Source organism: Lissotriton helveticus, chromosome 11 (assembly GCF_964261635.1).
Source record: "Lissotriton helveticus chromosome 11, aLisHel1.1, whole genome shotgun sequence".
NCBI lineage: Eukaryota > Metazoa > Chordata > Amphibia > Caudata > Salamandridae > Lissotriton > Lissotriton helveticus.
The window spans coordinates 772865924-772893555 of record NC_136072.1 but is presented as its reverse complement, the minus strand read 5'-3'; the positions used below and the strand labels follow the sequence as shown (position 1 = coordinate 772893555).

The window sequence follows — 27632 nt, the reverse complement described above, 5'->3', positions numbered from 1 at the left end:
CATAAGTGGGAGGAAAATATAAAGCTCTTGAAGATTCACTGACCTGTTTCATAAACCAGGTTAAAACTCATTCAGTAATTGCTGCTGCTGTCCAGAGGAGAGCAAAGAATCCCACGACTCCTTCCACAGTATCACCTGACATTAAAGGGAAAAATCTTACTTTATAGGTAGAAGAGACCATGTACTTGCTGCAGACTCTATTAAAGTTGCTAATGCTATGGCAATACTCTAGGTACAACCAACAAATATGTCACAACATTGTTCCTTGAAGTACAAGCAAAGTAAATTTTGAGGGGAAGGCGAAATGACTTTAGCTTTGAGTTGATGTGACTATGGATTTGTCCATGATAGGGTTTAAACAGGTGAGTAGTGCCACAGTAAAGTGCCAATATGGAAGGCTGAAAAGCATATCTTTCAGGCCAGCGTTTCAAGCCTGCGTAATTGATACAATTTTCACTGACCAATAATTTGGGGGTGGAGGGGAGTAGATGATGTCTTACAATTCAATGAAGGTGGACAAATATATCTGAGGATGTTACAGAACAGACAATTCTTTGCCTGCAAGAGACAGTACATGAAAAAATATAATTTTGACTGTTTTCGTCCCTCAAGGAATTGTGGATCTTTCTAGGAATTGGTTCTCACAATGGAAGACAAAGAAATTTATCCACAGACCATATCAAAAGAATATAGGTAGGTGCGCCAAGATGCCAGCGAAAAAACATGGCTTGAGAACAAGAAAACCTTTCCAATTGTTCATGCCAGTAAGGGGGAGGATTCCGTGTTTTCATCAGGCCTGGAAGGAAATCACTATGGACTCATGGGTCTGAGATATTGTGAGCAAAGCAAAGGTCATACTTGGGAATTTCTCAAAATTCCTTTGATTCACCTACCAATGAGGAAGATTCAAAAGCACATCAAAGAATTGAAGAATGAAGTTAAAAAAAAAATTCTGAAAACGGATAATACATTATGTACATCAACACCAAAGGTCAAAGGTTTTTTTTTCCTCCAGATTTTATATGGTATTAAAAAGAACGGCAGAACGTTGCCTTATATTGGACTCGGGATAGCTAAACAAATATCTAAAGAAAGAAATCTTCAAAATGGTCACTTTGAAAGGCTTTCTTCCCCTCACTTGGCGGATCGACCTGGCAGCTATGGACCTAAGAGATGTACTTCAGAATACACATTGATGAATCTCACAGACAACTCCTGCATTTCAGAGTAAATGAGGTGAAATACCATTTCAAGGGTTGAATTAAATTCTACCATTTGGCCTGACAAAGTATTTCCAGATGCAAGGTCCTGGTAGCAGCTTGCTTTTATCTCAATTACAAACCACAGAAGAACTTCAGAAAACATCCCTTCTTTCAAAGCTGGGACTCCCTGTGATTGTGAAAAATGTATTTCTTGCTCCAACAAACTCTTTGATCGTTCTGGGAGCAAAGATAGACACCTGTGCCATGTAAGTACACCCAGCAGAAGAAAGAGTCTCAAAATTCAGCATGTGGCGTTTCACATTCCGAATCAAAACAAGATAACATTCAGAAGATTAAATCGCAAAATAATACAATTCAAGATCCGGGACCTCCATCGTCCCATTGTAACTTGGGTGTGGAGAGTCCAACCCTGCATCTTCTCCCATCCCATAGTACCTCAACCAGGAGCTGATCTATTTCTCCAAAGATTCCTTGGGGGATTTCATATGTGGTGGCTTGTAGCGCGTATAGGAAGTGGGGCACCGCCACCATTTTGTTGAGCACTATTTCCCCATCAGGGAAATCTTCAGTGTGTTCCAAAACTTTTATTTCAATTTCTGTTTAAGTTTTTAGATTGATACAAAAATGTAAAACACATTCAACAGTTGTCAAGATAGGCCAAGAGTTACAGAAATCACATGTAGGATACAGCTTGTTCACGAGTTCTGTGGCATGAAAAACTTATTGATAGTTACAATCATATCATGTTGCATTTAGTATTCGACGACCTTCTGTCAATCCACCATCTAAGAAGAGGAACCTAGAAAGGAAACTTAACATATCTAAAAAAAAAAATAATACAAAAAAAGAAAAAAGAAGCAGAGAGGCGCACTCAATGAAATTAGTAATGCAAGAAGTCCATTAAATATGCAGATCTTCTGTTTCCTTGAATATATTCTTTATTTTCATTCACATAAAAACGGCACAGCCAACGCGTTTCATCCCCAATTGTGCCTAGGGAATTTCGTCAGGGCATATATGTAACAATCCGGTTAATGCGGTGGTCCTAGAGAAAGATGCTCTATGGAAGCCGATGTAGTAAAAAGGTCACAGTAGGTCGCAGAGTTTTCCTGAGCAAAATGAGCCACTCAGGTCCGGTTCAAATAGAAAATCGCGTCCCGCCGGTTAGCTGGGGATGTGACTAGAAACGGACCAGGTATCTGTTAATCCTGGGCCCCTGTGTATAGTCAATGTGGTAACTTGCGGGGACTTTGAGCTCCAAAAGTCAATCGGCGTGCTCCGGGCAAAATCCGGTATCTGTGGTCAGGTCTTCGCGTAATTGTGAACAGTACCTCTGATATGGTGACTGTTCGCCGCTGCTCCTCCTCACGGATTAGTGGAAGCCAGAAAAAGAACCTGATGTCATGGTGCAAATAATAGTGAAGTGGTCATGAGGGATGGGCGCGTTGGGCCCAAGATGTGGCTTCCTCCTAGCTGCAAGCTGCCATCTGTGCTGCTGTGGCATTAAATATGAAACCGATTAAGCACCCTTAGCCATGGGGCGCACACTGTCAGTGGGAGCGCTTCCGATAAGTAGCCCACCAGCAGGGACCATATATATTCAAGTCCTTTTCTGGTGTTGTCCACTATGTCGGCAATGCACTCCAGAGCCAACACCCTCCATAGCTGCGCATGCCATTGGGTTAAAGACGGTGCCTCCTGTTTCTTCCATGCAGCAGCCCCCAGGCAAAGCCACATGACTGACCTATCACTCTGCATCTGGCGTTTCAGGGTTGTATTTCTCACCCCCAGCAGGGTGTGTTCCAGGGAATGTGGAATTGGGTAGCCTAACATGAGTTTAATTTGGGACAGGATCTCTTTCCAAAAGGGCTGTATGGATGGGCAGCCCCACCAGATATGACAAAAGTTGCCAAATAGTCCACACCCCATCCAGCACCTATCTGAAGTGTTGGCGAAGATATTGTGAAGTTTCTGGGAATACAAGTACCAGTCATATATGATTTTGTAGTGCGCCTCCCTTAGATACATTGAGCGGTTACATTTCACTATGTCTTTACTTAAATGCTCCCAATGTTTGTCTGCTAGAGGAGTATCTAAAATTGCATCCAAAAAGCGTTTACATCGCTGGGTCGTCCTGGGGCTCAGAGCTTGTATGAGAGCATACAGAAAGGAAATGCATCCCTTGGAGGAGGATCCAGATTGGGCAAACTTCTCTATGGGGAGCAGGTCGCTGGTGGCGGCCAGCCGCACCTGGAGCTGCTGTACCCAATGTTTAAGTGGCAAATAGTGGAATTCCTCCTTGGCAGTTAGTGTGAATTGTTTCATGCATTCTTCAAAGGTGAGAATCTCTCCTTTATGAAATAGTTGGGAAATCGTGACACAACCCCCACCCGCCATGCCTCGAAGGGTCCCTGTTGGAGCACTTGGGGGAAGGCATCATTGAAATGTATGGGCATGTAGGGAGATGGAAAGGTGGTCTATCTGTCTATATGAAGCCAATGCTTTTCAGTCTTCCTTTTTAGGTATCACCTGAGCCAGCACATGCGCTGTGAGACATTTAGTAGGGGTTTTAAAAGTGATGCCACACGGCCTAGCGCAAGCGTGCACGTGCGCTTGCACACGCGCAGTGGCCGCGCGCACCACTTCCAGGCTTTCCGTTGCCATGCACACCACTCGCAGGCTCACATCCTGCTCCGCCTCCCGTCACAGAGCGCGTCTTGTTGACTTTAGAAAGCTAAAAACCTAAAGCAGTGGAAAAGACCGTAACAAGAAGCAACACTCATTAGCTCCGTCGCTACTCCACCTCCCTCACTCCTACATAAATAGTAAAAGGGCAGCAGTCTAGTCTTGCATACCCGATACAAGTTGTCACCACCCACGTAACCTAGCCACTCAGGTGGAGCTTCAGCGAAACGCAGCTCAGAGCTCACTAAACCGCCGACCGTAAACAAGGCTCAAGCAAAGCCACGGGCAGACTAATCAGCGTTAAGGAATTCTTTATGGCCACTAGGATTGGCTGGGGTGTGCCCCAATCCTACACATTAGCCTATAGTGTCCGCTCCTAGACATCAAACTGCTAGATACTGCAGCCGTTTGATTGGTTGTAATGCGACCCAGAAGTACTAAATTACGGACAATATGACTTACGTTAAAAGATGAGCAAATAACGACAGACATATGGCTAAATTCAGGACTATGTAAGTACGGGTAGGTGGGCACCGTATTTTATACTGCACAGTAGAGTGACATTCGCAAATATGGACGGACTTGCCCTATGCATGTACGCATTTACACGTTAGACTTCAGAGAAACAACATACAGCAGACTTGGTGGCAGTCCTCTCGTAAACATGCATTCATTAAGTTTCTCCCCCGTACTGAAAACTGAAGGCCCCGATCAACAAACCAACCCTGAGAATCTAAATCTTACCCAAATTCTTGAACTACGCCGCAGTCTTCTCGTGCGGAAGTTGTATAACTGTCGTTCCTCCGAACCTCATGTTCTCTAGATCATCTGTTCTGTTTCTCCCTTCTCTGTGGAAACCTCGCCCTTCCCCACAGACGTGGTCGAAGGCACGTCGAGGAATAACTTACGTCAGTAAGATCCGGTGTGCTCCTTGTTGCATCTTTTTAACGAAGGGTGGCTTACTTTTCTTCATCATTTCATAAGACTCTTTGCACGTTTGCTGTAAGTATTCAGTGCTCGCTATTGCAACTATCAGATGGCAAATTTAAAGAATGAGCAACTCTTTTATCCAAATTGAGTGAAATAATTTTTATTCTCAGTATCTAATCTCAGCTTTACCCAAATATTCTTTGAACAACATCTGTGTTAGAAAGTTGGACAGTGCAACTATGCTCAAATTAGCCATACCATAAATCACGGTCATTAACAGTTGTGGGATAGTTGTGAACTTGAACATGTAGCAAGAGTTTTAATATATCTTTCCCAATTGGCCAAACTGTATGCTCTTGTGCAGTCACCTTTTGAATATATGCCTCTGCAACCTTTTGACTAGATTGAGAGTATTTAGAATCGATGTAAACACTACCAGTAAGTGTATGGTTAACAAATGGGCTGCATATTACCCGTGGTCGTGGAGGGTTGGGGGTCAGTTCACAGTCTCATGGTATATTCACCACCATGCAATTGGTGGGGTAAAGGGTATATTCTTTGCAGAAAATACCAGTGTGCTGTAGTATTGCGTCTACATTTTAAAGAAACTGTTTAATCATGTGCAAGTTCTAATCTAGCCATACGAGAGCACTTAAAGTTTAATGAATGAACTAAATCTCCAAAGCCATGTTTTAAGCACATTCCCCCCCATGGCTTTCGTTCAAACGTTCAGGGCTATTCACTGGCTGGTGTCTACATTCTCCAGGGTGACCATGCCACCATTGTCTTGAAGATTTATTGTGTCAGACCCCTGTTTTTCATCAGTTCCCCCCTCTCAGCCACCATTTGGCACCCTTTTACAGCCAATAAAGCTGAAAGAATACAAGTTGCTTGTCCAGTGAGAAGGTTAAAAGTGGCAGTAAACCGAAATGCGTCCCATTGCCTCTGAGTGGGCAGCGTGACAGGACCCACAGTTACAGGTGAAACCTTTAAGGAGTGTTGAGCACCTTAAAATACACATCCATTCTCAAATATCTTCACAAATTGTAATTCTTCCGATATTGCACACAGTGCTAATCTTTATTCCCCCAGCACCATTCAGTGCATCAGTAAATTCCACAAGATCCGACCAAATGGCACTATTTTCCCCTGATTTCAGTAACTTCACTCTAACCCACTAGTCCTCCCTAATACATCTGAAAGTCACCTTGTTTTTTCTTTTCACATATATTATAAGTATTGCCTATTTCAACTTTGTGACAAGCTATTTGTTATAAACAATACACTTATTCTTATCCACCACAGGATCAGCCATGTGTGGAGTTTGTGGCCTCTCAAAAGTTAAAATAGAATGTAGTGAAGAACAATATTAAGAGATGTTCTATTTGAAAGAAGGCTAGTTTACAGAGCCCTCTTCTAAACAAACATCATTTTACTGCAAGCTGAACTACCTCATCAACGACTCTCTTAAACCATTCAGCTTGTACGTTAGCTTCAGAATTGTATACAGCTAATTTTTTTGTAAAATATACCACACTTATTTCCTTATTTCTACACCTTACTACTTACAAATTGTGGAGCTTTATCAGTCACTAAACACTATGTTATACTTTAAGGCAAAGGATGTCGTAGAAAGTAAGTGGCAGAATCTGTGGTGTCTTTTGCCTCCTTTTAAACTTTTGCCATTTGGAAAAGTAATCAACCATAACAAACGTGCATATTTCCTTCCTTAGCCAAATCGAAAAAAGGCCAGCTATATCTTACCCTAATTGGTGCCTGGGCCCTTCTGCAAAAACACCTGTTTGGGACTTGCAATACATGACTTAACAGACTTATCACTCCCCCCTACACAACTAACAATTATGGACGGACCTATCATTACAGTAGCAGTACACTCTAGTTTTTGATTTAGTTCCTAACATACCAAGATGACCTGCATGACTATGCTCAATGAAATATATTCTTCATTCTAGTAGTACTTTCTAGTTTTTAGGTCGAGCCTAGCGGCAGCGCGCATGCACTGCTCGCTCTGCAAGGCATACAGCAGTCAAATATGCTGTGGAAGCCTCGCCTCTTCTCCTCTCATATTTTTGATTGGCTGGTGTCATTGTCTTTGGTAAATGCTGGCTTCCGATTGATAATGAGGCTTGTTAGTTCCTCCTTGTTACCACCCTGTTGCCATTTGTTACCTCTCATGAGGACTGGATCTTTTACTTTTGGCGTTACACGGTCTGCTTCATAAGTCAGTAAGCACTATTTTTTATATTATTTTTAGTAATTTGCCGCTTGGGCCGAAAGGGAGCATTTCTATTCACTAATCCAACCAGCATTTGCAATGCAATAGGCCTCGCATTTACGCAAGTTTGAGCTATTGACATTGTTAATAACAATGCCTTTTATTTTTGTTTCTAAAACCTAAATAAAAGGCTTTGTAATTTACAATGCCAATAGCTTAAACTCGCACACATGCGAGACTTGTTGCATTGCAAATGCTTGTTAATATATGTAAGTGACCCCTAAGGTAGGCACTGAACAGCCCCAAGGGCAGGGTGCAGTGTATTTGAAAGTTGGGCATGTACTTTTAGGGTTTCCATGTCCTGGTAGTAAAAAACTCTTAAATTTGTTTTGCACTACTACAAGGCCTATCTCTCCCATAGGATAACATGGAAGTGGCCTTATGAAATTTTGTAAGTGTAATTTCCAAATGGGAGGAGATTACTGGTTCATTTTTGGTGTTTCTGGAAACCTAATTTAAAATTCTAACTCCTAGTGAAGTCTGATTTTAAATTACTATTCTGATTATGCCACTTTTGGAAAGTTGGCATTTTCTTGCCTTAACCTTTTGTTGCCTGCAGCCCATCTCAGGTCACATGACTAGGTGTAGTTGTTGGTTGAACTGTATGTATTCCTTCTAAATAGCCACACACAATGGGGGCTTAGGTGGAGCAGGATGGGCCATCAGTGGCAGGATGGGAGAAGGGAGGTGGGCCTAGTCTCACTTGCACCTGAACAGGCTGTGTCCTGTCTCCACACAAAGTGGTGCATACCTCCTGTAGGTAGTCTGGAGCCAGAACCTGGATGGCAGGACATCTGGTATGTTTCTAAAAGATTCTCCCCACTTCAAAGGCACAACAGTGTTTAATAGAAGGAACTCCGATACCACCACTTTAGTACTCTTCTGGACCCGTGGATACTCTGCCAGGAAGAAGGTCTGCTGTGCTTCTACAAGTACTACCACTCTGATGGGCTATTCTAAAGGAACTACTGCCCTGCTGTGCTGACCTTCTGCCCTCTTGCCTGGGGATGAAGAACCGGACCTGTAACCCAATCTTGAACTGAGGACCTCAGAGGGAATCCAAGGGCTAATCAGCTGGCTGAGTCTCAGGGACACGAAAGACACCCCAACAACTCTTGGACCCATCTTCAGTGAGTTCCTGACCCCCAAGTGTTCCCTTTCAGGTCCTATACCCTTGGTCTGTTCACACCAGAACCGCGCCGCTCGCTCTGAAAATCAGTGTGAGCTGCTGCCAGCCTTTCTCCTCAAATAGCGTATTTACAGAGGGTATTCTGTGGTGTAGTTCCTATATTCCCAATAGGCTCTGAGCATTGGAATAATATATCCTGTAGATGTGACGTAGGACTTGGGTCTACTAGGTCGCTATCGAATATATTGGACTTAATTGTGAGTGCCAGATAGCTCAGAGGTCACTAGAAACTCACAAGAAGGGATTTCGTTTCTGACAACCGCATAAACATGACAACTTTGTTTCCCCAAGGTAAAACTGATCTTCAGAGTCGTGGAAACAATAGATAGATGTTTTACACAGTCATTCGTGCATGCTTCGTTTCACCAGAGGTGCAGAGAAATAGAGAGACAGGCGTTTTCAATAAAAGGTATTTATTAAACAGTCTTCTTTCTCATGCAGAAGAAATGAACTGCTACAATCGTAAGGCTTGTTGTAAAGTATAATGCGTACAGTAAGAAGAGTAGGATAAAATAATACTGTAAAAGCATTGTATGGTTCCTAGACCATAGATAAATACATACATAAATAACAAAGGCTAAAAAGTACTCAACTGGTGCTTCTAAAATACGCCTACCCCGATGTACCTAACCTAAGCCTAGTACGAGGGAAGAAGTAAGTGTGGTGTAGCATCAGTTAAGTATTCTTTTGCCAAGAATCTAACCAAGATCTCTCTTAGGGTCTAATCAGCCCCGTACCTTGGTTTTAGAATGAAGGAGGTCAGTCTCAGGACTCGATTTCCCAACAACCCGCAAGGGTAGGTTGTAAACACTGGAGTTGGATTTCTCGGCCAGAGAAAAGACCGCGTCTCTCTCAGTGTGCCTGCTGGAGGGTCGGCTTCCTTCGGCACTTGCTATAGCAGGATGCGTCGGGCAAGTAGATCGTCTAACTGCTCCAAACCACAGTGGGTTTGCTTGGGCAATTGTGAGCATATTTATACCTTGAAGGTGTCGAGATTGACGTAAAGATGGACATAATAACGTCATCAAAGAGTCTCAGTTCTTTGAAAACTCCAGGAGTTCTTGGATAAATCAAGCAAGGGGAACTCCCTAGCTGCTGAAGCCGTGTTTTCCAGGAAGTCGTTGTAGATTTTCGGAACTAGTGGAAGTAGCCCTGCCATATTTGGACAGCACGACCTATGTCTAAATATGGTTATGATGTCTATGCCTATATAAGGATATGGTGATTTATACCTATATAAGGACATGAATCGGGACAATTACACTAGGGTCCTAAAACGCCATACAACAATTCCCCATCTCTCTTCTCCCCGATTGACCAATGCTATGATGCCACTATATGTCCTCCTGGGCAAGATCATGTTACATCTTCATGGTGTCTACTGACTATAAATTAGTTCCATTAAGATTCATGGTATGTACTTTTATCATATGTGCCAACCCTTAAAGGTAAAACTAAATATTGCTAATACATTTGTATCTTTTTACTTCTTTTTATTTAAAAAATCTATTTCTCCCTACTAAACTTATTTTGGGATCCCGCACATGGGCAGAGATATTCAGTGTTTATGAAATGCATTGAGATAATCTTCATGGTGTTACAGGTGTATAACCTTCCCCAATGTATACCTCCACATGCATAAAGTAATATTGAAAGGCTTTGTCCTGTACAGCTCTGCAGTATTCCTGTTATCCCATATATTTTTTTCATCCACATTAATTACATTTATATTTACGTTGCCACAGTAGTCTGTGTAACATTGCGTAAAATTCCTATTCATAGAACATTTACTCTCCCTTTTGGTGAGTAAAATGTATATAATGCACTGTCCCACAAGCATTATTATGTTACAAACATGCTGCTCATTTGCTCCTTTTTTCATCTCAGTGCCAAGTTTAATTAATACTCTATAACCCACTTTCTTTTTGTTATACTAGACCCGTCAAGTTCTGGAGGAGCTGACTGAGCTACCTGTTATGGTTGAGCTGGCTAGTGACTTCCTGGACAGAAACACCCCTGTTTTCCGAGATGACGTCTGCTTTTACATAAGCCAGTCAGGTTCGTGGCAGATTGCATATAGTTTTTACAAAAATGCTTGTAAGCTGGAGCTCCTGGGTTAGAGCTTTGTCTAAAGGTGTTTAATGATGTTACTTTTAAAATGGCACACTGAATATGAAATACATATGATTGAAAATTCTGTGGATGGAAGTTCTGTGTCCGTTTTCCTTCACCACTTTGCTTAATGTTGGTAGCTGTGGGTACTGCTAGATGGAGCCTCTGCTCTTGCGCCTGTGACTTATTGTTAATGGGATTCTTTTCAGGTGAGACAGCGGACACTCTGCTAGCCCTGCGATACTGCAAAGAAAGGGGAGCCTTAACTGTTGGGATAACCAATACTGTTGGCAGCTCCATATCCAGAGAGACCGACTGCGGTGTACATATCAATGCTGGACCAGAGATTGGAGTTGCTAGCACAAAGGTAGGTGTTTCAAAGTGTGGGGTTCTGCCCAAATGCATATGAGGTGCCTTAACAAATGATCAGATGTTCTCATGGGGGAATACAGCAGCAGTGGTGTTGAATGTTGCATAGTTTGGCAGAGCAATGTAACAGATACCAGTTGGCTTTGTGGCTGTGATTAATGAGGATCTGGCAGCAAGTAGATCATCAATACAAATCCTCTCCGAGCACACAAAGTAATAGATAGTCAATAACAGTTTCAGAGTCTCAAGTATTCTGGTCCACTTTTAATTTTTAGATATCTGTTCAGGGACATAATTCAATCCATATTTGATTTTCATCACTACAGCTTTATCTGCAGTTTAGCTTTAGTTAATCAACCGTGCAGCTTGATATTGTCAATTAGTAAACCATGTAGTTTCCTACAATGTTGTAATCCAAAGTTATCCTTCTATGGCATCCAATAAAGTCCATATCAACAGAAATAAAATTCTGAAACCTCACAGTAATGGACCCACGGAGTCTCCACTCGTAATGTCGGTCCAAATTAATACTCGCAAGGAAAGTGAGTGGAGATCAAATGCAGTGTGGTGTGTCTGGAGAGTAATCCGTGAAGTGCAGAATTGTATTTCTTGTTGATACACACCTTATTGGATGCCATAGAAGGATAACTTTGGATTACAACATTACTGTTTTTGGTCTCAGCCCTAAAGAAGTCAAGGTGTGAGATTACACACAACGAAACACGTGTTGGCTGTAGGAAACTACATTGTTTACTAATAAACAATATCAAGCTGCACTGCTGATGAACTAAAGTCATACTGCAGATGAAGCTGTAATGATGAAAATCGAATATGGATTGAATTATGTCCCTAAACGGATGTCTAAAGATTAAACGTGGACTAGAATATTTGAGACTCTGAAACTGTTATTGACTATCTATTACTTTGTGTGCTCAGAGAGGATTTGTATTGATTTCCTACTCTCTTCTTTGAAGGGATTATTGGGGTGGAATTTGCACCCGACCCCTCCTCACCTGGTAGCACCATCATCACTACAGCATAATTACCGCCTGATACTGTTTGCTGAGCACACTTTGTTTGTTTCTATGCCTGGGTGCCAATTGTTAGTTTTTTAGCAAGTAGGTCATGATCAAAGTTTTTATGGCTGCATTATGGATGCAGAGAATTCAGCTATGGTCACAAACCCAATGGAAACAATCATAATTTGTGAACATCGACTCAAATGGATAGTCTAGGGTAACTATTTTAGCAATTTCCATGCTTATTACAAAGCCAGATCCTTTACTTTAGTCTCCAGTATTATCTGGTCTTCCTTTAAAATATGATATTTCTATAAAAGGACTGTTTCCAGTTTTGAAGGTGAATCATTTCATTCAACACTGAGAGAAAGTGCCATGATCTTGCACTTTTAGACACTTATTTCTGTGCTTTCCTTCAGTCCCGAACTTCAGGTCACTAAAACTCACCATTGTTTCTCTAAACCCTCAAACTGATTATATGTTTCCAGGCAACCCACTTTCTGGTCGTATACCTTTCACTCTAACAAGTGGGACATTTGCAAATTTTACGCTGACTGTAGAGCCATGTTTTTGGGCATCTATCCTCGAAACACTGCTGAGTAGATTTTCTGTGATCTGCTTGAGACTATTTCTATTTCCAGAATATATTCAAGAATATCTCAAAGAGTCAGGTTGTTTCTATCATTGTTTGGTTGTATCAGCAGAGACTCCAGTGGAAGAAGTTCCTGTGTTTGACCTGTATTTGCAGATGAACAAGTATTTGCATAGGCATTAGGTCTCATCTTTGTGACCTGCTGGTTTTGCTGATGATTTGTGGGAGTGGGATGTGGATTGTGTGAGAGAAAGTAAATGATGGGGGTGTTTGTATGGTATGGATAAGCACATGCTGGAGAGAGCAACAAATTTCATGGGGTAGTTCCTAGGGGGAAACACATGAGGAAGAGAGCAAAAAGGAGCATGGGACCCGAGTAGCACATGAGGGAGAGAAGAAAAGGAAGTGGGGGTGTTTTAAGGACAGCATCAGACTGGGGATGATGGAGTTTATAGGGGGAAGCATGTGGGAGAAATGGACCTGTAGAGTGGGTTCTTTTCTGGAGAAAGCAGCACAAGAGATTGAGCAGCATCGGGGAAGGAGCCTTTGGCAGGGAGGGAGAAGCATATGAGGAAGAAAGCAACACAGAGCAGGGGACAGGAAGAAGCACACGAGGCAGAAAGCAACAATCAGTCAATCATTCAATCCAAATGAATGTCTGTCAAAGCAGGCGGAGCTTGTGGAAGCGAGGCAGTGGCTCAGATATTCTGGTCCTGCGTCGTGGAGGCCTTCGTAGGCATGTGTGAAGAGTTTGAAGGTGATTCTCATGTTGATAGAGAGTCAGTGGAGTTGTCGGAGGTGTTGTCATGTGGTTGCGGCGGGGGATGTCGAGGACTAGTCTGGCTGCAGCGTTTTTGACGTTCTGTAGTTCCCTGAGCTCTTTTTGGGTGACGCCGGCGTAGAGTACCTTGCCGTAGTCTAGTTTACTGGTGATGAGTGCGTGTGTGACGTATTTCTGGATTCTGTTGGGATCCATCTGACTGTCTTTCGAAGAAGCAGGCGGAGTGTGTGGAAACAGGATGAGGATACTGCGTTGATTTGGCAGTTCATTGAGAGCGAGGAGTCCAGTATGATGCCAAGGTTGCGTGCGTTATTCGTCGGGGTGGGAGGGGTTCCTAGTGCGGTGGGCCACCAGGAGTCATCCCTGGCTGAGGGGGGTCCCGGGATGAGTTCTTCGGTTTTATCCGAGTTGAACTTGAGGCAGCTGTCTTGCATCCAGGCCACAACTGCCTTCATTCCGTTGTGAAAGTTGATTCTGGCGGCTGTGGGTTCGTTGGTGAGGGAGATGATCAGCTGGGTGTCGTCAGCATAGAATACTATTTTGAGTCAGTGGCTTCTGACGATGGCTGTGAGGGGAGCCAAGTAGATGTATAAGAGGATGGGGGTCAGACATGAGCTCTGGGGCACTCCGCAGCTGGTCTGAGAGTGAGGTGCTGTTTGCAGGGGCGGAATAGTGCAAGATGGAGAGAGCAACATGGAGCGTAGTGGTGTTTTTATAGGTGTAGAAGCACACAAATGAGAGAGCAACACTGGGACTGGTGTTGAGGGGGGAAGTACAGGAGGGAGAGAGCAACAAGTGGTGGATATTTGTAGTGGAGAAACACACAAGGGAGAGCAACACGGATCACCTGTGGAGAAGCACATCTGGAAGAGGTCACCATGGAGTATGGGGGCAGGGTTGTTTTGATGATGCACACAATGGCAAGAGCAAAACGGAGCGCAGTGGTTTTGCAGAGGAATATGCACATAGGAAAGAATGATTTGCAGGATAAAAACCGCACTAGGGAGAGAGCAACATGGGTAGCTGGAGGTATGGTGGGGAAGAAATATAAGGGAGAGAGCTGAAAAACACATGCGTTCTCATGGAGTGCTTTTGAAGACAAAACTAAAAATCTAGCATTGGCAAAGCCAATAGGTTCTGCTTACACATGAGCTAATTTCCAATGTTTTTTAGCCATGTTGTAAAATGACGTAGAGTGGCATCAGTAGAGTGAAGTTGTATGGAAACAGTGGTGCATAGTGGATTGGCATAGAGTTGAGTGGAGTGGAATTCTGTATTCTATTGGCTTTGTTTGTAATTCGTATCAGAGTGTATATTATTGATTGACCACCATCATATCAGACTTCTAGAAGTGGAACATGCAGAGGGGTGACATTGAATCAAACCTTTTACTGAGAATGCATCTGAAGCAATGCTTTCATCTGGCCTAGGGGACGTGAGGTTCTCTTCTTCCTCTGGAAGTTCTTCTTTCTTTGAAGTAGCTTACATATAAGCGTATTCAAAGCAAACTCCTTTGAAATTTGCCTTTTCACGATCATATAAGCTGTTTTTCAGATCTCTTGGCAGGGAGTAAAATGCCTTGCAACCTATTTTTTTCGTACGTTGTCATTTTATTTGTTTTTATTAAAGAATTCATCAGACCTATCCCCAAACGTGTTTCTCTCCTCATGTTCCTCTTTAACATACATCATTAGCAAATCTTGCTTTCCAAAGCACTACAAATAAGTAGGCAACCTGTCCTTATTCAGTGAACAAGTGACGTTCGGATTGCCCTTCTATCTGGCATCAAAATTGTGTACTTGCTCTTGGTATTAACCAATGATTTCATGTTAGTTTTCAGCTACAGACTTTTATGCAGCAATTCAAGATCGTGGAGGGAGGATAGCACAATTGATGCTGAGACCTTCAGCATTGGTTTCACTTTAAGAGACTACAGGTTTTTGTCCAAGATTATCTGGAATTAATATTGATAGCCAGATATGCATAGAGCTTGATGACTTTCAAGTTGGCACCGATCACTAATCCCCTAAAGCTTTCTTTCCTGTACCTGTGACTGAAATACAGGCCTATCTGCACGGGCAATTGAAAGCAGGGTGCTCCTGGCTGCAGGTGCACATTTTACCCAACTAAATGAAATACACTATTTACTTTGGCGGGCGCCTCGTGCTGGGCTCAATGGGTGAGTCTCTACTTGCACTCCTAGTCCACAAGGTACTTTCCTGGCAGAACGTGTGGGGACCGGCTGTTTTTGTGTTTGTTTCATATAAGGGTACCTCTAGTCTCTTTTGTTAGTGAGGAATCTTTCACACCAAGTACTTCCAAGAGCAGGAGCGAGGTAATTCGCCATTTAATTTCAATTTTATGAAGCAGAGTATGCTATTGGTATGGCCTCCTAGCTCTACAGCTGTCCTGGAGTTCTTCACCATTTGCAAGATAGAAGTTGAGTTATTCGGTGAATCACATAGTTTAAGGGTAATGATAGGTTGGCAGTGACTTATGAATGAGGAGTATGTATGTATGTTTGTTTATGTATGTGCTTTTTCAGAAAGATTGCCAGAGAGCTATTAGCAATGGCTTATTCCTCTCTTAGGCCAATAACCTGCTATTTGCACTGCAGTTCAAGTTAGTCTGTGCATAGTGTTGCTGGCTATCTGAGTCTTTGGTTTATTTTGGCGTTTTGTACAGAGCTCTGTCTAATGTTTTGCCTTTGATTTTTGAGTGTGGTGTATTTCGGTGGCAAATGGTTGAGCAAATGTGTGAGCTGTGTTGGATGTATGTGGGATGTTCTGTCCATGTGTTGTTGAAAATGTGTGTTCGTCATTTCATTAGATCACTGTTCTGATTTGTAAATCCTTAGCCCTGTCTTCTACATAGGGAACGCACATTTGGATTGCTATGTATTCAGATATATGTCACAGAAGCAATTGTAGCTCACTCCAGACCATTCCAGTTGTGAAATTATTTCTTCATGGTCTTTTCCTTGAGGTTGCTCAGATTCCTATCTCTCACATTGTTTCACCATTGGTACTGAGGTGAAGCAATCACTCATTGGCCACCGTTCCATTGGGCATCAGCAGTCCATGTTTTTAAGGATGCTGTTTTTTTCCATCATTTGCTTAACCCTGAATGAGTATGTGAACATTAGGTCCCGATTGAAGCGACTTGAAAGATGGTGATTCATTGACAGCACTATGAATACTGCCCCATGCATGTATGTTTTCAGAAAATGCTGAATCCTTTGGTTCTTTCCCATTAATATTGTTAGGAGGCGTCATTAGAATCTCCAAAGCTCTTAAATCCTGGTATTCGTTAGCCTTGTTTATAAAGGCTGATTGGCCTTTTCACTCTACACTGTAGCTCTACTGATCATCAGGTATGTTGAGATAAAAGCCAAGGAAAAAACTATTTTCTATCAAAATTCCCAGCAGTGCAGCTGGTGATCATGATTTCTAGTGAAACCAAAGGAGATCTGAAAAGTCCACAAAGATTGAAAAGGCCTAGTGTATCTGAAGAGTTCGATCAAAGGAAGGATAGTGAGAGTGGAACCAGAATAATTAGACCAACCAGCAAGCAGGGCATGGTTTGAACCTATAGAAATGGGAAAAATCGGCATGGTTGAGACAGAACGCTGTAGTCCAAAGAACTTCAGTAGTATGGCGGGGCAGGGTAATGCAAATTAGGCACTAGAAAGGGTCAGGTGATTGGATCTCCGATAAGAGATACTAAAGTAGAGGAAAAGAGATAGGCCCCCAATGTGCGTGTGTGTGTGAGAGAGAGAGAGCGCACATGAGCAACACATAAGGGTTAAGGAGCCCAGAGAAATAACTCTACCTCACATCCTCCTTCGATACCATTGATCATAAACAAATATCCACTCTGCTTGATCAACATTTGGAATCAAAGGATCTATTCTAAAGTGGGTTGAATCCTTTCTCTCTAACCGCTCGTATGTAGGAAAGATTGATGGCAATACATCTAAGCCTACTCCTTTTATTTGTAGTGTCCCACAAGGTTCCATCCTGGCACTCACGGTTCAATCTTTACTTGGAACCCGTGTTCGACATTTTCAGGATACAGCGGTCATCATCCTTCAATACGTGGATGACAACAAAATTGCCCACAAAACCTCCTCAGTTATAGACGTCCTCACTCTTCGTTGTCTTCTCAATATTCAGTCCTGGTGTCTGAAAACTTCCAAACCCTAAATTCTAAATAAATAAAATCATCCTGTTGTGCCCCAAGTTCATAAAGTGTTTTCACCTAGTTCTGGTAAGCAGTCTGAGCAGTCCTTACTTCTCTCATCACGGTCTCCCACTGTTTCTTCCCTTTTGATCATACTGGCCTCATCCTTGTCCATTATCCCACACATCAACACATCGTTATAGCATCTAATTTCTACCTGCGTGTCCTGAAGAAGTTGAAAACATTTATATCACCATCCCTTCTAAAATCAGTTGCCAATTTATTTGTTTCTTTCAAGATTGTACTTTGGCAACACTGTATTTGCATGCATCTGTCAAACAGTCCTGGTAACATTTAAAACTGCCCTGCACGACGTGACTAGGCTTGTATTATCAACTAATACATTGGCTCATATTACACCAATCATCACTGAGCTAAACTGTCTTACTATTGAGGCAAGGATTTACCCTGCAAAAGCTGTTAATGTCAAAGCCCTACCTATCCAGACTGCTGAAAAAGAGAGGTAATTCCAGAACTTTGAGAAGCAAAAAAAACATTCTGTAGTCACTTTTTAAAAACTGCTCATGCGCAGCATCAGTCCTTCTCAGGAGCAGCCTCTCCTTTTTGGAACCCTCTGCTGACAGAATTAAGAATGATACCCATGTTGATGACTTTCTGAAAGCATCTAAAAACATCTATTTAGAATATATGTCTCTCTGCCTTACTGTTTTGTTGATTTCCGACAATCGAGCCTGCTTACCACTTTCTCTCCTTCTGTTTTCAATTTCTTCCTCCTCCTTCCATTTCACTTTTACTATTCCTTTCTTCTTCCTCTCCTCTATCTCACCTTCACTGCAGCTTCCCCATTACCTCTCGCTGCTTCAACTCACTTCTTCTTTCTCAATTCTCACTCACTCATTTCTCTTGGCCCCTATCCCACCTTTTCTCTACTTCATCCCTCACTCTTCTCTGTTCTTTCCATAACTCTAATTTTCTCCATGTCTCCACCTCTCTCCCTCCACTCTTGTTCTCTCCCTCCACTCTTGTTCTCTCCCTCCACTCTTGTTCTTTCCCCATCCCCTGTACTCTAGTTCACACCTCTCCCTCTCCACCTGTCTCGTCCTCTTCCTCTCCTATCCACTCGCCTCCATTTTGTACTTCTCTCTAGATCTAAACACGTGCTGTTGTGCTTCTCAAGCACCTAAACCATGTATCTTCTGATTGTACCCGTCTCATTTAGTTTTATTGACATTTTGATATCCTACTTGCTGCTTACGATCTTGCTCCCCACTTTCCTCTCCCTAGTTGGGTCCCCCATACTTCATTCTCTTTGCTTCATTTAATCTTCATACCCTTTCCTTTTCTCCCTTCGATCCATTCTCCATACTATCCCCTACTCTTGTTCCTGCATCACCTCTCTGCTGTTCTCTCTTTCCTTCTTTGCTTCCTTCCCCTTCCAACTTTCCTCCCCTCCCTATTACTTTCACTTCACCTTCCTTGCCCTCTCACTCTTCAACCTGCTCAGCTCCCTCTATTCTATTTCCCTTCCCTCTCTTATTCTCTTCTCTCTACCTCCCACTTTCTTCCCCTCTAGTTACCTCCCTTTCTCTTGCTGCCTAGCCCTCACTTCCCACTCCTTCTCCTTGTTGTCTGTCTCACTCTTTCCCCATCCTCCTGCTAATCCCATTCTGCACTTCCCTTTAGTCCTCATTCCCTCTCCCCTCTTCTCCTTCACCTCATTATGATGTACTTGGTACCAGTTCTTAAATTGTTTCATTGATCATCTAGTTTGTGTTTTGTTTTTGACCACTACGGTTCACTGTAAAACCCTGTCATACCTCTTGGTGCTATATAAAACTGTTAAACAAAAACTGGTTCCTGCCTCACCTCTCTGCTGTTCCCTCTTTCCTTCTCTGATTCCTTCCCCTTCCAACCTTCCTACCCTCCCAATTACTTTCACTTCACCTTCCTGGCTCTCTCACCCTTCAACCTGCTCAGCTCCCTCTGTTCTATTTCCCTTCCCTCTCTTATTCTCTTATCTCTACCTCCCACTTTCTCCCCTTCTCTTGCAGTCTAGCCCTCATTTTCCACTCCTTCTCCTTGTTGCCTGTCTCACTCTTTCTCCATCCTCCTCCTAATCCCATTCTGCACTTCCCTTTAGTCCTCATTCCATCTCCCCTCTTCTCCTTCACCTCATTATGATGTACTTCGTACCAGTTCTTGAATTGTTTCATTGACCATCTTGTTTGAGTTTTTTTTTTTACCACTATGGTTCACTGTAAAGCCCTATCATACCTCTTGGTGCTTTGCGCTGTATAAAACTGTTAAATAAAAACTTGTGATAAAGTGTAAGGGGGCAGAAATCTGAAGAGAGCAGGGGTGAATGAAGAGAGTCCGTAGACCAAGACATTAAAGATGGGTATTTTAAAGTGGATCCCCAAGAGAATTTGAAAGAATGGCCAAAGAGATGGAGCTAACCTGCAAATAAAGGGAAAGGAGACTGGAACTAAATGGCCGACGGCAAAGCAGCAAGTAAGAATATTCAGGAAAAAGAAACCTGAGATGAAGTAACACCTAGAAGGTAACAAGATGGGAGCCAATGACCATTCAGTCTCTCAGTTTCTCTATACCTCACTGGATGAGTGATCGGGTTCTCAATAGCTGATTTATTTGAGAAGTGTTCTCCATTCCTTCCCTCTTCATTTCAATATAAATACATGCTTAGAAGCAAATTAATTTACATGCAATCCTATGGCTTTGTTATTTTTGTCTTAAATGGTGTTCGTCTCAATTTTGCCATGCTTACGTTTCTATGTGAATTGGAGGAAACGTAAAAACTAAACAGGCAGCACCAATGACAACTTGTTGTCGATGACCTGATTCTCTTAAAGACACCAACAGTAGAGTATTATTGTTGCAGAGGAGTAATAATTCCTTCCTTGTTCTTGGTTAAAGAGCCATAAAAAAGGGACTCTTTGGCTCCAGCTGCTGCCCTAATGTTCATGGGCTGCTTTTGAGTAGAACAGACATGCTTCAGCTTTATTTGGTGTTTACTCCGTGAGGGAGGAGGGAGAGGGATGAGGTCAGGAAGCTCCCGGCCTTCCTCCAAAACCACTCAGAGATTTTTACAGTTCATCTGGGAATTGGATCATGGAAAGCTTGAAAGAAAGATTCTTGGAAAAAGTGTGACCAAGCTATTTTTTTCTTACTGGTTCCCTTCAATTTGCCAACACTGCATATTTCTCCAAGAATACAATATTTTTACATTGTTGTCCTGTTGTTACCTCTTTGTCTCTGTCTCATATATGACATTTCCTCTGCTCCTTTAAAACCTGTGTCTGCAGCTTGATCTTTTCTTTGATCACGTTCCATCACTGAAGTAAGCCATGTTTTAATTAAAAAATAAAGTGCAGAAATCAAATGTTTGTGTCTGGGGAGATGTATTGCTGCTTTTGATTCTGTCTTCTGGCTTGCTTCCTGAAGAGGCAGTGATTGCAATGGCTTTGCAGAAGTGGGCTCCTTGCTCACCCCTTTATGATGCCTTTTGTAAAGGAGATGAATTGATTATGCAAAGTGAACTACTTCCCTGTTTGATCTCCCACAGTTTCTTATGTTGTGTTGAGTAGTTCAGCCCACCACCATATGTTCTTGAAATATTACAGTGTTAGAGAAGAATTGTTACAGGTGTGTGCCTTTTTTGTTTTCTTTTCTCACAACTCCAAGTAGCAATTGGACTGCGGATCTGAAATACATGGTGAGGTGATTTCTTCTAATGCAAAAGATGGAACAAATATGATCACTACATCCCCGTGCACCATAGATGAGCCCGACAAAGGGAGACCTAGGTTTATTGCTTGAACCTGGAAACTATGCAACTTGCCTCCATTTATAATGAGTTCAGAGACAAATCTTCAAATGAACATTAGTCTGAACCCACCTGTCCACTATATGTGAACCATCCTAAGGCAAAGGAATATGTAAGCCCTGGAACTGTGGTACTCCCTTCTCTCTCTCTCACGGCATTCATTCTTGAAACACCTTTTAAGTCAGCCTCTGTACTGTTTAAATATTCCTATCCAGTATTGGGCTATCTTTCATAGATTCACAAGCCTGAATCATTCCCCGTCGACGAGGCGGGAGTCCCACGGTAAATAAAAAAGCAGTGCAAAAAGCACTTTGTAGTAGTAGTAGGCCCTAGGAATAGGCCTGAGGCCTAAATTATAGTAGCCTATCTACCTCATTATGTAAAAAAGACCAAAGTCTTTGCTCCAACCAATCCGCTCACAGCACCCTCTAGAACCCTCTCTGCAGAGCCAGCTCTCCTCAGATTTTCACCGCACGTCGTGGGTGAAGGGAGTCTCCCTGAGCTCTGCTCAGTTTTACTTCTTTTTGGATTACATACTTCATTTCCCTGACCCAATTAAGGCGGTACTATGGCAGAATGGCAGTAACCAAGGTAATAGACTATGATTTATGTCTAACCTTTTCTTCAATAACTCTCACGTTCTGAGAGTTGAGGCCGTTTTGGGTCAGACTTTTACCTGCCCCTTCTGAGGAGGATGAGGAAAGGTCGAAGGGAGAAGTCGCGCCAGGAGCCTACTGAGGGCGCGCATAAAAACCTGCCACTTCTGAGGAGGATGAGGTGAGGTCGAAGGGAGAAGTCGCGCCAGGAGCCTACTGAGGGCGCGCATAAAAGCCATAAGATTCACCTTGAGTCTTTATAGGCATTTCTCACAGAGGATACAACTCCCTTTTTCAACCCTGACACTACATCAGGGAAGACCTCTTGACCGGACATTAGGAGTATATAACAAATATCTCCATGTTCTAATATTACTGCCTCACCAAACTGATCCTCATCTACGATGATCGTCGACGACGGCCTCTTCCTCGATGGTCGTCGACGATGGCCTCTTCAACGAGGGTTGTTGACGACCGCCTCATCTACGGTGGTCGTCGACGACAGCCTCGTCTACGACGGTCGTAGACGACGGCTTCGTCTACGACGATCAGCGACGACGGCTTCGTCTACGACGGTCGTCGACGACTGCATCGTCTACGTCAGTCGTCGACGACAGGCCTCGTCTACGGCGGTCGTCGACGACGGGTCTCGTCTACGGCGGTCGTCGACGACGGGCCTCGTCTACGGCGGTCGTCGACGACGGGCCTCGTCGACGACGGTCCTCGTCTACGACGGTCCTCGTCTACGACGGTCGTCGACGACGGGCCTCGTCTACGACGGTCGTCGACGACGGGCCTCGTCGACGACGGCCGCACATTGATGACGGCCTCATCTCTATGACTGCTGATCTTTGATAGTGTCATCTACAATGGCAATGCCTAGCTACGACGGACGTCTATGACAGCCTTATCAAGGTAGCTTCATATACATATGGCCTCATCTGTGCATGGTCTACACTACACATGGCACCATCTATGCATGGTATCATCTATGGCTGACCATCATTCAATTGCCTCATCTATGAGTGCCTCATCTACGGAGGATATCACCTATTTTAACCTCATCTATGATGGTATTGCTATAACTGTCTTCTATGACAGCATCATTCTCTAACAATGGCCTAGTCTACCAATGGCCTCGTCTACCAATGGCTTCCTCTGTAAGGGGCTTGCTCGAATAATGGCCTTGTATGCCAATGGCCTTGTCTAACAATGGCCTTGTCTACCTATGACCTAGTCTATCAATGGCTCTGTCTATCAATGGTTTTATCTACCAATGGCCTCATCTCCTGATGATCTCATCTACCAATGGCCGCATCTACCGATGGCCTCATCTACGAAGGGCAAATGGCCCCATTTGTTACCCTCATCTACGGATGCCATTACTTATGAATGCCTCATCTTCAATGGCATTGTATATGGCTGTCGTCTGACAGGCTCGTTAAGACGGGTTGCTCATGACGGTCATCTATGACGTCGTGCTAGTCTGCAATTACCCCGCTTACATAACCATGTCTACGACAAAGTCTATGATGAGATTGGCTGAGATGGCTTCAGCGGTAAGAGCATCATATATATTCTTAATGTAGTGGGCAACAGCTAGATTTTGACTGCCAGCTACAGGCAAACGGAATATATCCTTCATGGTTTCGAGGAGGTATGCATCACGAGAGTGGTACGTATAATAGACTAAGTCTATTCCAGCAGTGTTTCTGCGCATAGAATAGAAATGATGTGTACCTACTAGCAGCCCATCCGATCTGATAGGCCATCGTTCGACCAGATTAAGTAACTTCACAGACTGTTCATTAGCAATCTAAAATCCTGCAATACCTATCTCCACACCGCCTTACAAAGAAGGCTGTCGTCTGAACCTTATAAAATAGAAGAAAAAAAAGATTATTATTTCTCTACTTTGGCAGTGGCCTCTAGTAGAGCTGACAATCTTTTATCCTTCATCGGTTTTTATGATCGTCCAATGTGGTTGGACATAGCGAATTTCAAGGACCTCATTCCTGAGGACCGAAGGCGGGATGCAGAAAAGATTCTGTTGGAAGGTGCACGCCAGGAATGGCTTAAAGCCGCTATCTTCAGCCCTGAGCGAAGTTTCTAGGCATGGCCTATGATGAAGAGTTGTCGGTGTGCTAAATATTTGAATGAAGCCCCCTTAGTTATAAAACCGGGCACTGATAATGCACGATCATTAAGCACCCTTCAATATGGGCGCGGATCTTTCAGAGAAGCGTGATAAAGGGGTTTTCATCAAGAGGAAGATACCAAAACCAATTGGATGAACAGTATCAATCTCAGTACAGCCTTGCAGCCAGGCATCTTTCCGTAGATAGTCTGTCAGGAGGCCATGATCCCCACAAGGTTCCAATCATTTTATCCTTTTCTCGCATGGTCCCGAAGGTTTCAGGTTTTTGTTTCCAAGCAACAAGGAACTATATCGGACCAATGTGTTCTAAACCTAGTAACCATTGGCCACTCCCTGGAATTCATCAATCAGCCATATACTACTCCGCCCAGGGGTCCCCCTCCCCCTCGTTTTCACAACAATTGTTATTTAAACAAAAGATATTTTATGGCTTCTCTGGATGGAGAGGGTGCGAATTTCCACATACTTGTCCACCCCAAACAGCACGAATATTTTCGCTTTCACGCGGCTGCCGCCCATTATAGGTGCGTAGTGCTCCCGTTTGGGCTGAGATCGTCGCCAAGAGCCTTTCACGAAGTACTTGGTACTAGTGGCAGCAACATTGAGATCTTGAGGAATGCAAGTGTTCCCCTGTCTAGACGATTGGCTGCTTAAAGGTCCTTCTGAACACGAAATCAGGATTGCCACAGTAGATCTACCAATCTCATTTTTTCTCTGGGGCTGATTCTCAACGACAGCAAATTGCAGTTAGGTCCTCTCCAAGTAAATGTATTTTCTCGGAGCAGGTTTAGACACAATCCACAACAAAGCATTCTTGTCACACGACCACCAGTTGTGTTTTCAAAAATGGGCAAGGTTAACTTCATAAGGTCAGTTTCAGTTCAAATGTTTGTTTCGTTCCTGAAGATGTGCTCTTCAGCGATACATCTCATACCATTAACATGGCTCAAAATGACACCTTTTCAGATAGAACTACAGTTTCAAGATCAATAACCAATGGGTTCGTTCGACGATACCATCAAGGTTACGCCGTGCATGATCAATCCTGTACATTGCTGGTCACAGACAGAGAATATAGCCCAGGGTCGCACGTTCCTGCAAACCATTCCAGGGTTAGTTTTAACGATTGATGCCTCCATGGAAGGATGGGGAGGTCATCGGCAGGATTTGCAGAATTCGAGGAACATAGTCTCAAAGACAACGACAACAGCAGATCAACAGGCTTGAGCTCCACAACGCTGTTCTGTCCCCCCAAGCATTCCTCTTGAGGATTGAGGGTTCGTCTGTGCCAGTACAGACCGCAAACACCATCCGCATGTATTATATCAATACACAAGGAGAAACTAAATCTGCTATACTCTCGCAAGAGGTTCAGGAATTGTGCGAAGGAGTTGCATGGATGTCTTGAGAGCCGCACATGTCAGGGCTCTCCACAATGCTCTGAGCATGTCTCAGTCGGACTGTCACGAGTGGACGCCGGAAAAGGGACAAGTGAACCCAGTTTTTCCAAGTTTGGGTTAATCTGGCACGGGATCCATTTGCATTCAGAGAGAACAAGGACGGACGATATTATGCCAGCAGGTTTCCTTAACAGGAATCAAGAGGAAATGCCCTGTCCATGCAAGGGTCAGGGGTTTGTGTGTATGAGTTTTCCCCCAATACCATTGGTTCCGAAGGTGTTCTGCAAGGTTACCATCTGATTCCGATTGCACCCCGTTGGCCAATATTGGTTCTCGGAACGTCTGCTATTGTTTATAGACAAGCCCATTCGGCTGCGGCTTGGGCCTACAATATTGTCAGGGGACGGAGATCAAGTGGTTCGTCCGGATCCACAGTCATTACTATTGCACGCACAGCTTATCATTTGTTAGAGTTCAAGGGCATCAACGTTTCAAAGAACTGTTGTGAAATTTTGGCCAATTCTCGTGCCCGAGGCACAATCAAGGCTTATCGCCTCAAATGGAAGCGATTTTGCGGTTAGTGTGAGGTGATAGCCATTCACTCAATTACAGTTACTGCAGAACAAGTTCTCCATTATCTGCTCTTCTAGCCAAGTCTGGGCTTAGTTTTTCTTCAACAAACAAAATGCGTCTTGCTGCTCTTTCCAGAATTAGGAAATGTTAACATTTTTCTTTTTTCTGCTGTTCGGCGCTTGTCAGACAGTTTATGAAAGGGCTTTTCCGAGCCTTTCTCTCCAGTGCGAGCAACCTCCCAGAGTGAGCACTCTGCATTGCTAGTGCAGTTAATGCAGTGTACATTTGAGCTGATCCATAAACCAGCTCTCAGATTCCTCACCTGGAAGGTTGCCCATTTACTGGCTCTTACTTCAGAAAAAAGGGTTCGTGAAATCTAAGCTTTCACTATAAGGAACACCTCACTTTTACATTTTCCTCGGAACTATGTCACCCTTTGGTCGAATCCTGGGTTCATTTCTAGGGTACCGACACAATTTCACTCTAACGAACCGGTAAGATTAAGGACATGCATGTTTTCTTTCCAAATCCTTCAACCCCAGCGGACAGAACATTGCATTCTTTAGACATCAAAAGATGCTTAAACTTCTACTCCAGAGAACCAAGACTTTTAGAAAATCAGATCATCTGTTTGTGACTTATGGCCAGATTACATTGGGTATAGTGGTCACTAAAGCTACGTTTTCTAGATAGATAGCCTCTGCCATCCAGTTCTGTCACATCAAGGCTAACCGACCATTGACAAGGTCTGTTCGATCTCATTCCACAAGAGCTGTGGCAGCGTCTGCAGCTTTGTTTGCAGGTGTGGCGCTTGAAAACATTTGCCGTGCTGCGACATGGAAGAATGTCCACACGTTTACAAAACATTACTGCCTACAATCAGCAAATCAGAATGATGCGGCAGTGGGCCAAACCGTTTTTACGCCACATGTTTCCATAGGAATACATTCAGGTTCTAACGTTGGGTTATTTCTGAAAAAGTACATACAATTCTGAAAAAGTACATACAATTCAAGTTGTTGTTTATAATATACAGACCTATGTTATCATATACTGAGTTTCTATGATACTAAGGTTCCTTTCCTGTAGGAAATTGCATGATTTCTATGTTGGTTCGGAAGATGACTTGTTAATAGGTCAATCTCTAGGCGATTGTTGGTTGTTAACGGTACATTCATGGGGGTGCACTACAATAAGTCTCCCACCATCCGCAACCGACTTTGCCAGGTTTACTGCTTGCTATTCTGATTCAGGCATGTGAATCTATGAAAGATACCCCAATACTGGATAAGAAAACAAGTTACTTACCTGTAACTACGGTTATCCAGTAATGGTATCTTTCATAGATTCACATGCACCCACCCTCCTCCCCGGAGAGTCAGTTCTCTAAGCTTGGGATACTTGTTCCCACTTGTGCTACGAAAATCTGAGGAGAGCTGGCTCTGCAGAGAGGGTTCTAGAGGGTGCTGTGAGCTGATTGGTTGGAGCAAAGACTTTGGTCTTTTTTACATAATGAGGTAGATAGGCTACTATAATTTAGGCCTCAGGTCTATTCCTAGGGCCTACTACTACTACAAAGTGCTTTTTGCACTGCTTTTTTATTTACCGTGTGACTCCCGCCTCGTCGACGGGGAATGATTCAGGCATGTGAATCTATGAAAG

General features: G+C 43.3%; 1 protein-coding gene across 2 annotated transcripts in view; it reads left to right on the top strand.

The window, feature by feature from the left end:
- Positions 1-27632, top strand: part of LOC144791889 (glutamine--fructose-6-phosphate aminotransferase [isomerizing] 1) — a 214894-nt gene that overhangs the window by 153009 nt on the left and 34253 nt on the right. For both annotated transcript variants that reach the window (XM_078666670.1, XM_078666669.1), the window contains 2 exons: positions 10261-10381; positions 10645-10802. In XM_078666670.1, the coding sequence (XP_078522796.1) occupies positions 10261-10381; positions 10645-10802 (279 nt within the window). The remainder of the gene's footprint in view (positions 1-10260; positions 10382-10644; positions 10803-27632) is intronic.